The sequence below is a fragment of the Salmo trutta genome, chromosome 8 (genome assembly GCF_901001165.1).
Source record: "Salmo trutta chromosome 8, fSalTru1.1, whole genome shotgun sequence".
In the NCBI taxonomy this organism is placed as follows: Eukaryota; Metazoa; Chordata; class Actinopteri; order Salmoniformes; family Salmonidae; genus Salmo; species Salmo trutta.
The window spans coordinates 8,101,791-8,114,008 of record NC_042964.1 but is presented as its reverse complement, the minus strand read 5'-3'; the positions used below and the strand labels follow the sequence as shown (position 1 = coordinate 8,114,008).

At 43.6% G+C, this 12,218-nt stretch overlaps 1 protein-coding gene across 1 annotated transcript in view; it reads left to right on the top strand.

The window, feature by feature from the left end:
* LOC115198127 (actin filament-associated protein 1) overlaps positions 1 to 12,218 on the top strand; it is a gene marked incomplete in the record, with an annotated part of 130,853 nt that overhangs the window by 71,536 nt on the left and 47,099 nt on the right. Inside the window, 2 exon segments of the mRNA XM_029759824.1 lie at positions 6,811 to 6,939; positions 7,383 to 7,465. Of these exon segments, the coding sequence (XP_029615684.1) occupies positions 6,811 to 6,939; positions 7,383 to 7,465 (212 nt within the window).

Below are 12,218 nucleotides of genomic sequence, written 5' to 3'. Positions count from 1 at the left end.
GCCTACCTGGTTAAATAAAGGTGAAATAAAAATAAATAAAAACAAGTAGCAAAATAGAACTCAATTGATGGAATGTCACATTTATTTCAATATGATTGAAACGGGCCTACCGTTTATATTTGAATGCAGTCTTCTCGGTTATCATTTAAAGCATATTTTTATAGCCTACGTTGCGTGTTTGTATCAATTGCAAAGACACTGGCAACTTTGTATTTGTAGTCAACTTTGTTTAGAATTTATCAGCGATAACAGAGAGACGGATAAACCATGTGATTCTGTTTAGCAGGGATCTTCTGTGTATAAAGTGACGCGGGAGGGTAAAACAGCATCTAACGACGCACTTAGCTGTTCTAGAGTGGCCTGAGGCAGGGGATATATTACGAGCGTTTTCAAGTGCAACGTTAAAAAATGATGGTCAGGGAAGCAGCTTGGAGATTTAACGATGCTCCTATGAAGGTTCTAACGATGAACTTAGCCTTAAAGATGCTTTTGGGAAACAGGGCCCAGGGCAGAAGGAGAAGGGAGGGGGGCACAGTAGGAGGGTCGTCTGGAAGAGCCAGGCTCTAGTGTCTGTGTGTGTTGGAGTTTAGAATAAGGAGCCAGCGTTGAGCGATGCCCTGTTGTGTGGTGGCGACTGGCGCGAGGGGGGTAACCATGACGATGCCAGACCATAAACCACCCCAATTAACGTCACCACCGTCCAAGTGCAACATTCTTCCCACAAAGCAACATATTATGTGGTTGTACCCTATATCCCACAATTACACTTTATATACTGCATTAGCCGACTGAGATTGACGTTCTATGGAATAGTGAACTCAAGCATACCTGCACTGCACACAAACTATGCTTAGTGGTTCATAGGTGCAGTGCACATATAAACAGCCTGTCATTGGTCCAGGTCGGGAGTATGTCATGCCCATTAGCTCAGTCAACACATGGAGTCTGGGCGGAATCCATCACCGGACATCAAAGTGGAGCAGCAGACTACTGCTTGGTACTTTGAAATGAGCCAAGAACGCCAGTGCTCCCTCAGAAGCTTGGCTCAGGTTTCTCAAACAGATTTGTCAGATGACATAACCTTTATGATCTAACCTACATGATATATGGTTAAGATTAGTAGTTGTAGTACCCATTAGCGACTGGTTATAGGATGGATGATGATGGCGCTCTCTCTAATTTGTCTAAATACACCCACGGTTCTTCCTGTGCTTTGAGAGGTTCGTTGAGTTGTGCATACATATGTAGGATCTTAATTTGACCACTTTCTCACAATAGGAAAATAATCCTGTAGTAACAGAAAATGTGAATTATTGTGTGGATTATAATGAATGGACATTTTTAAACCTTGAATACTACAAGTTTGCATTTCCTGATGTGCAGGACATATCCTGAAACAACATGGTGGTCAAATGAAGATCCTACATCTGTAGGTTAGGTTGCCTAGCACTTAGTGTGTCTTAATAAAGTAGTGACAGTTGTTATGGGAAATGCGGTCTCTAAGGTGAGAGATAAAAACATCTGATTTTATTTCTTGCCCTGAGTTTGTGGGTGTGTATTTGTTCATTTATCAGTGTCTCTCTTATTTATAAATGGTGTCTGTCTGTAGCACACACGTCTGTTGTGTTTAGTCTGGGGACATGACAGCCTTTCAAGTCAGGACCAGCTCTTAAACACACCCACACCGCCTAGGGCCTATCATCAAAGTCACAGGAGAAGGTAGAGCAGTGTTTAAGGACCTGTCAGACACCACACAAACAACTGATAGACAGACAGACACACACACACACTAAAGAAAGTATGGTGGGTGGGTGTATACACTCAGTCCATTTTAAATTAGGGCACTACAACATTTAATTTGAAAAAGAAGACTGATATTTATGTCAGTGAAAGCAGACGGTCTCAAGTTCAACTATAGATCTAGGCCCAAACAAGACCTTGTCCAAAAACATGTTCACCTAGACCCTAACATGTTCACCAAGACCCTAACATGTTCACCTGGAACCTAACATGTTCACCTAGAACCTAACATGTTCACCTAGAACCTAACATGTTCACCTGGAACATAACATGTTCACCTGGAACCTAACATGTTCACCTAGAACCAAACATGTTCACCTAGAACCTAACATGTTCACCTAGAACCTAACATGTTCACCTGGAACCTAACATGTTCACCTAGAACCAAACATGTTCACCTGGAACATAACATGTTCACCTAGAACCTAACATGTTCACCTAGAACCTAACATGTTCACCTAGAACCTAACATGTTCACCTGGAACATAACATGTTCACCTAGAACCTAACATGTTCACCTAGAACCAAACATGTTCACCTAGAACCTAACATGTTCACCTAGAACCTAACATGTTCACCTGGAACCTAACATGTTCACCTGGAACCTAACATGTTCACCTAGAACCTAACATGTTCACCTAGAACCTAACATGTTCACCTGGAACCTAACATGTTCACCTGGAACCTAACATGTTCACCTAGAACCAAACATGTTCACCTGGAACCAAACATGTTCACCTGGAACCTAACATGTTCACCTAGAACCTAACATGTTCACCTAGAACCTAACATGTTCAGCTGGAACCTAACATGTTCACCTGGAACCAAACATGTTCACCTAGAACCTAACATGTTCACCTAGAACCTAACATGTTCACCTGGAACCTAACATGTTCACCTAGAACCAAACATGTTCACCTGGAACATAACATGTTCACCTAGAACCTAACATGTTCACCTAGACCTTAACATGTTCACCTAGACCTTAACATGTTCACCTAGAACCTAACATGTTCACCTAGAACCTAACATGTTCACCTAGAACCTAACATGTTCACCTGGAACCTAACATGTTCACCTGGAACCTAACATGTTCACCTAGAACCTAACATGTTCACCTAGAACCTAACATGTTCACCTAGAACCTAACATGTAAACCCTCTGGCCCCCGTGATCTTCCTCACAAACCTTTACCTCTCTTGCTTGGTCCAAGAAACATGACTGACTGCCCCCCGAGCTGAGACATTCTCCTGTAGGTTCTAGGTGTGTCCACATCTTGACTCAAGAGGGGGTTTAGTGTTTTTGGAAGGCCCAGCCAGAAGCTATCTTTTGGCATCACCCTTGTTGACATGGGGAGTTTTGTTAGTGTAGAGTGCTGAGTGTTGGCGAGAGAGGGGAAGAAAGAGAGAGAGGGGGGGCGAGCGAGGGAGGGAGAGGGGGGAGGGGGAGAGAGAGAGGGGGAGTGAGGGATTGAGAGAGAGAGAGAGAGAGAGGGGGGGGGGAGCGAGGGAGGGAGAGTGGGGAGGGGGAGAGAGAGAGAGAGAGAGGGGGGGAGCGAGGGAGGGAGAGGGGGGAGGGGGAGAGAGAGAGGGGGAGTGAGGGATTGAGAGAGAGAGAGAGAGAGAGGGGGGGGGGAGCGAGGGAGGGAGAGTGGGGAGGGGGAGAGAGAGAGAGAGGGGGGGGGAGCGAGGGAGGGAGAGTGAGTGGGTGGTTTGTTTGCGTGGTTTACTGTTTTAGTTCATAGCCCTAAAGGATTGTTTGAGGGTGGTCCTCTCCGCTCCACACCACCTACTTCTAATTCCCTTAAGCCATCTGGGATTTTAATGCATATTGTTGCTCCCCCAACACGCGTTTTGACCACCCCTGTTGGAAGCCGGCTAAACCGTTCAGTCTTTCTCTATCCAAAGGCATGAGCTCACAATACAATACACTGTGAAATTGGACATAAAACTCTGAAGACTCCTGGCTGCAACACGTGTACAGTAAGAAAGGCTGGAACCCATGTATGCTGTCATGCACGTTTTTGTTGTTGTTGCCATTTACACAACTGGTCCAAGACTGCTGTAATGACGTTGTTCAGCATGACTAAGTGTTGGTCTTGGGTTTGGAAAACTGATCAAAAATCTGTTTCTAAGGGGCAGAAAGTAACCAACGACTATTTTAGCCTGATATTGAGGTGCTTGTTTAGTCCTAGGCTATGCCCTATGGCTCTCTCTCCTTCTCTCCTTCTCTCTTTTTTTCTCTCTCTCTCTGTCTGTCTTTGTCTCCCCCCCTCTATATCCCTCTCTCTCCCCCCTGGCCTCCACCTCTCTCCCTCCTGGCCTCCACCTCTCTCATAGGATAATACGATTAAAACAGGAATGTGTGAAAGTTGCTGTTTGTATCGAGAGAGGGAGAGACTCCTAGTCTTGTCCGTGGCTCAGAGTGAAATATGAGCGTGTGTTTTAACCTCATAAATGTCAAATCAAATCAAATGTCTCTCCCAGACAACGGTATGCACCAATCTCCATGTCAGACAACGGTATGCACCATTCTCCATGCCAGACAATGGTATGCACCAGTCTCCATGCCAGACAACGGTATGCACCAATCTCCATGTCAGACAACGGTATGCACCAATCTCCATGTCAGACAACGGTATGCACCATTCTCCATGCCAGACAACGGTATGCACCAATATCCATGCCAGACAATGGTATGCACCAATCTCCATGTCAGACAACGGTATGTACCAATATCCATACCAGACAACGGTATGCACCAGTCTCCATGCCAGACAACGGTATGTACCAATCTCCATACCAGACAACGGTATGCACCAGTCTCCATCCCAGACAACGGTATGCACCAGTCTCCATGCCAGACAACGGTATGCACCAGTCTCCATGCCAGACAACGGTATGCACCAGTCTCCATGCCAGACAACGGTATGCACCGGTCTCCATACCAGACAACGGTATGCACCAGTCTCCATGCCAGACAACTGATCAAAAGTTTGGGCCACCCTCCTCAAACTATACATCACTATCATTCATTGAAGTCAAGGTGGTCCTTCAGGCTTTTACAGGGCCGACTAGATATTATATCATTGCAGGTGTCTGGCAAAAACAATGCGTACTGTACTTTTGTGAATTGAGACTATGCCCAAAACACTATGTGCTGTTGTGCTAAGAACATTCCAAAGCGTTTCATTGGCTGTCCGTCAGGTTTCACATTAAGATGGGATGCCTATAGTTGCGTTATAATTTACTATGACATACAGGGCCGGGACGATGCCAGTATTGCAAATACTCGTTGGTTTTGTGGCATGGAAACAAAACACAAAGCAGATGTAACTTTAGGAAAACAGTCCTGATGTTGGAAACAAACATCATTATGTTGTCATCTGGAGTCACATGTATTTTCTAAGATATAACACACAATATTAGTCATATAGCAGGTTGGTCTGCGTGTTTTTATTTTTGTTATGGGAAAAATATTGCGATATTGGTATCGTCCTGGACCTAATGACATAATGCATAACTCGATAATACACTACATGACCAAAAGTATGTGGACACCTGCTCATTGAAGATCTCATTCAAAAATCATGGGCATTAATATGGACTTGATCCCCCGTTGCTACTATATCAGCCTCCACTCTTCTGGGAAGACTTTCCACTAGATGTTAGTACATTGTTGCGGGGACTTGCTTCTATTCAGCCACAAGAGCATTAGTGAGGTTGGGCACTGATGTTGGGCGTTTAGGCCTGGCGCATTCCAATTCATCCCAAAGGTGTTCGATGGGGTTGCAGTCAGTTCTCTGTGCAGGCCAGTCAAGTTCTTCCACACCGATCTCGACAAACCATTTCTGTATGGACCTCGCTTTATGCACGGGGGCATACATTTGAAGCGGTGTCCACATACTGTTGTATGTATGTATGTATGTATGTATGCATATATGTATATATGTATTTATATATATATATATATATATATATATATATATATATATATAGTGTAGGTGTATCAAAATATACTTCCCTAACACCACTATTGTTCCTTAACTAAACTGATTTAATGGAATCATCCACAACACACCAGCATGGTCTGTGAGGAATTCTGACGTTGCAGGGGGTAGACGATACAGATAGTTCCATCATGAGTATGTGCGTGTGTTCGTGTGTGTGTGTCCGAGTGCTTGTGTTTCTTGTCTTCGTGGGGTTCTGGTGAATTCTCTGCAGAACTAACCACAGATAGGACCTATGATTATATGATGAGCTAACCAACTACAACTTGTAAGGTCATGTCAACAGCGGAGACTGGACCTGCCAACCTCCTTTCTTTAGTCTTCATATGATGTCACCAGCAATTACATAATCTCATGTCTAGGACAGGCTCTACTGGAACTCAAAGGGCTGAACTATGGAAGGTAGAGGGGTGTTCTTTATCTACAGCCTGGTTCTGTATTGATGTGCAGCTCATAACACCCTCATATCACCCCTACAAACTCAATGTGAAGCGATCCATAACATGTCCTGAGAGAACCATACCCTTTTTTCACTCCCAGTGAGAGATACACACACACACACACACACACACACACACACACACACACACACACACACACACACACACACACACTCACCTAAACCTTCAGCTATGCATTTATATGAGCTGTGCCTATTGTTTTGTTATATGAAGAGGAGTGAAGGTGTATTTTCCCAGAGCTGTAAATCAGCGTTGATAGCAGGGAGAGAGAATCCTCAGGTGTTGTACCAGTACCAGCCTGGGTTTACCTTTCCATCTGTATCTAACACTGTGAAGGTCTTACAGAAGGTTTCTGCAGAATAACTGAGGTGTTCTTCCGTTTCCTCAGACAGGAGGCTGTTGAAACTGTGTTGCTAACATTGTTGAAATCAATGATGTCATCCATACACATAACCGAGTGCTTATCCATAACTAAGACATTGCCATCAACCCTGATGATGTCTAACATTCAAACACCGTGTGTTTTTTGTCCCTTTGAAGCCATGGAGGAGTTGGTGTGTGAGCTGCGTCTGTTCCTGGACCTGCTGGACAGGGAGTATCTGAGCGCTGGGGTCAGGGAGAAGAAGATGCTCGTCTCCAACATCCTTCACAGGGTCCTCGCCGCTAAAGGTTACAACCGCCACTATTATCAAATACAGTGGTATCTGTCACATGCTTCGTAAACAACAGGCTGACAGTGAGATGCTTACTTACACGACATACTAGTACTGAGTCAATGTGCAGTGGTACGAGGTAGTTGCGGTATACACAGTGTGTACATATACTGTAGGTAGGGATAAAGTGACTGTAACATTATCTTGCAATCAACCTTTACACAATCTCACTCCACTCTGACATCTCCTACATCTTCCGCACAATCCTCAACATTAAAGACCACAACCTTCACCGTCATACAACTGTTACTCAGCGTCAGTCCTCAACCTAGACTAACAGCCATTTCATACCTTCAATCCACACGCTCTACCTCATTACCATTATCATCATACCTAATCCATGCCATTGCATTTTATGTTTGTTGATACTAATTTGATCTCTCTCTCTTCCTCTCTCAGAGCCCTCGTTCAAGTCAGAGGTCCACAGCAGCCTTCCGGCACCCCCTCAGATGCCACTCCCTGAGATCCCACACCCCTGGCTCGTAAGACCACCTCACACACCATCGCTCGCTCTCTGACCTATGACATCACAACCTTTACATCACATACAGTGCATTCAGAAGTATTCAGACCCCTTGACTTTTCTTTTTTACGTTACAGCCTTATTCTAAAATGGATTAAATAAAACATCTACACACAATACCCGTTAATGACAAAGTGAACATTTTTGCACATTTATTAACAATAAAAAACAGAAATGCCTTATTTACATTATTATTTAGACCCTTTGCTATCAGACTCAAAATTGAGCTCAGGTGCATCCTGTTTCCATTGATCATCCTTGAGATGTTTCTACAACTTTATTGGAGTCCACCTGTTGTAAATTCAATGTATTGGACATAATTTGGAAAGGCACACACCTGTCTATATAAGGTCCCTCAGTTGACAGTGCATGTCAGAGCAAAAACTAGTCATGAGATCAAAGCAATTGTGTGTAGAGCTCCGAGACAGGATTGTGTCGAGGCACAAATCTGGGGAAGGGTACCAAAACAAAAACATTTGGCAGCATTGAAGGTCCCCAAGAACACAGTGACTTCTATCATTCTTAAATGGAAGATGGCACATCACAGCCCAATTGGAGTTTGCCAAAGGCAGCTAAAGGACTCTCAGACCATGAGAAACGAGATTATCTGGTCTGATGAAACCAAGATTGAACTCTTTGGCCTGAATGCCAAGCGTCTCGTCTGGAGGAAAAGTGTCACCATCCCTACAGTGAAGCATGGTGGTGGCAGCATCATGCTGTGGGGATGTTTTTCAGTGGCAGGGACTGGGAGACTAGTCAGGGTTGAGTGAAAGATGAACGAAGCAAAGTACAGAGATCCTTGATGGAACTTGCTCCAGAGTGCTCAGGACCTCCGACTAAGGTTCACCTTCCAACAGGACAACGACCCTAAGCACACAGCCAAGACAGCACAGGAGTGGCTTCTGGACAAGTCTCTGAATGTCCTTGAGTGGCCCAGCAAGAGCCCAGACTCGAACCTGATCGAATATCTCTGTAGAGACCTGAAAATAGCTGTGCAGTGATGCTCACCATCCAACCTGATAGAGCTTGAGAGGATCTGCAGAGGAGAATGGGAGAAACTCCACAAATACAGGTGTACCAAGCTTGAGGAGTCATAACAAAGAAGAATCGGCTGTAATCGCTGCCGAAGGTGCTTCAACAAAAGTACTGAGTAAGGGGTCTGCGTACTTACAGTACCAGTCAAAAGTTTGGACTCATCTATTCATTCAAGGGTTTTTCTTAATTTGTATTATTTTCTACATTGTAGAATAATAGTGAAGACATCAAAACTATGAAATAACACATATTGAGTCATGTAGTAACCAAAAAAGTGTTAAACAAATCAAAATCTATTTTATGTTTGAGATTCTTCAAAGTAGCCACCCTTTGCCTTGATGACAGCTTTGCACACGCTTGGCATTCTCTCAACCACCTTCATGTGGTAGTCACCTGGAATGCATTTAAATTAATAGGTGTGCCTTGTTAAAAGTTAATTTGGGGAATTTCTTTCCTTCTTAATGTGCTTGAGCCAATCAGTTGTGTTGTGACAAGGTAGGAGTGTTATACAGAAGATAGCCTTATTTGATAGAAGACCAAGTCCATATTATGGCGAGAACAGTTCAAATAAGCAAAGAGAAATGACAGTCCATCATTGCTTTAAGACATGAAGGTCAGTGAATCCGGAAAATGTCAAGAACTTTGAAAGTTTCTTCAAGAGCAGTCGCAAAAACCATCAAGCACTATGATGAAACTGGCTCTCATGAGGACCGCCACAGGAAAGGAAGACCCAGAGTTACCTCTGCTGCAGAGGATAAGTTCATTAGACTTAACTGCACCTCAGATTGCAGCCCAAATAAATGCTTCACAGAGTTCAAGTAACAGACACATCTCAACATCAACTGTTCAGAGGAGATTGCGTGAATCAGGCCTTCATGGTTGATTTTGCTGTAAAGAAACCAAAACTAAAGGACACCAATAATAAGAAGAGACTTGCTTGGGCCAAGAAACACGAGCAATGGACATTAGACCGGTGGAAATCTGTCCTTTGGTCTGATGAGTCCAAATTGTAGATTTTTTTGGTTCCAACCTCTGTGTCTTTGTGAGACGCAGAGTAAGTGAACGGATGATCTCTGCATGTGTGGTTCCCACCGTGAAGCACGGATGTCACAGGATCCAACGAAAGTGGCGCACCTCCTCGGTCGGGCGGCGCTCGGCGGTTGTCGTCGCCGGCCTATTAGCTGCCACCGATCGTTGGTTCTGTGTCTTTTGGTTTCGTCTGTCTGTTCCGCACCTGTTTTGTGTCTGTCATTAGTGGGGCCTTATTTAGTGTGTGTTTTCAGTTGGGGTTTTGTGCGGGATTGTTGATTGTCCACTCAGGACGGTGGTCCGTGTTTTATTACGGGTTTGTTTCTGACAGTTTCACGAAGAGAGGATTTACCGGGCAGCGCCCCGTGCCTTTTTGTGCCGCTTATATATAGATTTTGTCAAATTATTAAAAGGACACTCAACTCCAGCACCTGTCTCCTGCATCTGATTCCGCCTTACACCAGTCCAAGTCAACTGTGACAACGAAGGAGGATGGCATTGGGGTGCTGTACTGGTGACACTGTCTGTGATTTATTTAGAATTCAAGGCACACTTAACATTCTGCAGTGATACGCCATCCCATCTGGTTTGCGCTTAGTGGGACTATAATTTGTTTTTGAACAGGACAATGACCCAAAACACACCTCCAGGCTGTGTAAGGGCTATTTGAGCAAGAATGAGAGTGATGAAGTGCTGCAACAGATGACCTGGCCCCACAATCCCCCGACCTCAACCCAATTGAGATGGTTTAGGATGAGTTGGATCGCAGAGTGAAGGAAAAGCAGCCAACAAGTGCTCAGCATATGTGGGAACTCCTTCGAGACTGCTGGAAAAGCATTCCTCATGAAGCTGGTTGAGAGAATGCCAAGAGTGTGCAAAGCTGTCATCAAGGCAAAGGGTGGCTATTTTGAAGAACCTCAAATATAAAATATATATATATATTTGTTTAACACTTGTTTGGTTACTACATGATTCCATATGTGATATTTCATAGTTTTGATATCTTCACTATTCTACAATGTAGAAAATAGTAAAAATAAAGAAAAAACCTTGAATGAGTAGGTGTGTCCAAACTTTTGACTGGTACTGTATGTAAATGTCATATTTCATATATATATATATTTGTTTATACATTTGCAAAAATGTATAAACAATGCCTTTGTCATTATGGAGTATTGTGTATAGATTGATGGGGGAAACAACAATTTAATCCATTTTAGAATAAGGCTGTAATGTAACAAAATGTGGAAAAAGTCAAGGGAAGTAGTTTCTGAAAGCACTGTAACACGCACTGATTGGGCATGGTAGTGATTTGTACTAGAAATGCAGTGTCTTCAATCAGATCGCAACGCAACTTGTTCATTGTCCTTGAAAAGGGAATTCTTTCCCCATTCTTCAACCACATGTGATTGGACAATTTGAGACATGTTGCGTGAGCTCAGCACAGATCGCATGCACTACTCTGTCCCATGAATGTCTCGTCCAATCATATTGGAGGGTGTTGCAACCATGTTACAGTCTCCTATAAAGCACGAGGGAAGTTTTGAGTTCAATATGGTTCTGCTCTCTCGCCACCTCCCAACTCCTGACACACCTGTGTGTGTGTGTGTGTGTGTGTGTGTGTGTATATCCCGAACACTGCCAGTGACTGCAGGTCAAAGGAGAGTTGCATGTTTTATGGTTCCCCTAGGAAACTAGAGAGATGGGAGTGCAGTTTCTCTCTATCTCTCTCTGTCTCTCTTTCTCTCTGTCTCTCTCTCGCTCTCTTTCTCTCAGATATATATATATATATATATCTATCTGTCTCTCTGTCTCTCTCTCTGTCTCTCTCTGTCTCTCTGTCTCTCTCTCTATCTCTCTGTCTCTCTCTCTGTCTCTCTCTCTATATATATATTTATATATATATATATATCTGTCTCTGTCTCTCTCTCACTCTCTTTCTCTCTCTCTAGATATATATATATATCTATCTGTCTCTCTGTCTCTCTCTTTGTCTCTGTCTCTCTCTCTGTCTCTCTCTCGCTCTCTTTCTCTCTCTCTATATATATATATATCTATCTGTCTCTCTGTCTCTCTCTCTATCTCTCTGTCTCTCTCTCTGTCTCTCTCTCTATATATATTTATATATATATATATATATCTATCTGTCTCTCTGTCTCTCTCTCTGTCTCTGTCTCTGTCTCTCTCTATCTCTCTTTCTATCTCTCTATCTCTCTCTCTGTCTCTCTCTGTCTCTCTCTCTCTATATATATATATATCTGTCTCTGTCTCTCTTTCTATCTCTCTCTGTCTCTCTCTCTCTCGCTCTCTGTTTCTCTCTCACTCTCTCTCTCTCTCTCTCTCTCTCTCTCTGAAAGTACCATTCATTACATTGAGATGCTGACCTCTGGAAAATCTCTCCAAGTAGCTGTTTTTCAACTTTCTTTGGTTCTGTTTCACATACCTTGAATCTCCCCCTCTAATGTTCTCTCCCTCTATCGCTCCCTTGCTCTGTCTTTTGTCTCATCCATTCCTGTAAGTCACATCAACCCTATAGTATGTTAGGGAGAAAGAGAAAGAAAGACACACCCAGAGCTGAGGGTGTCGGCGGCGGGCTTGTTGCAGGGGAAGCTTAGGGAGGATTCCTGGAACAGGATGGAATAAGGAGG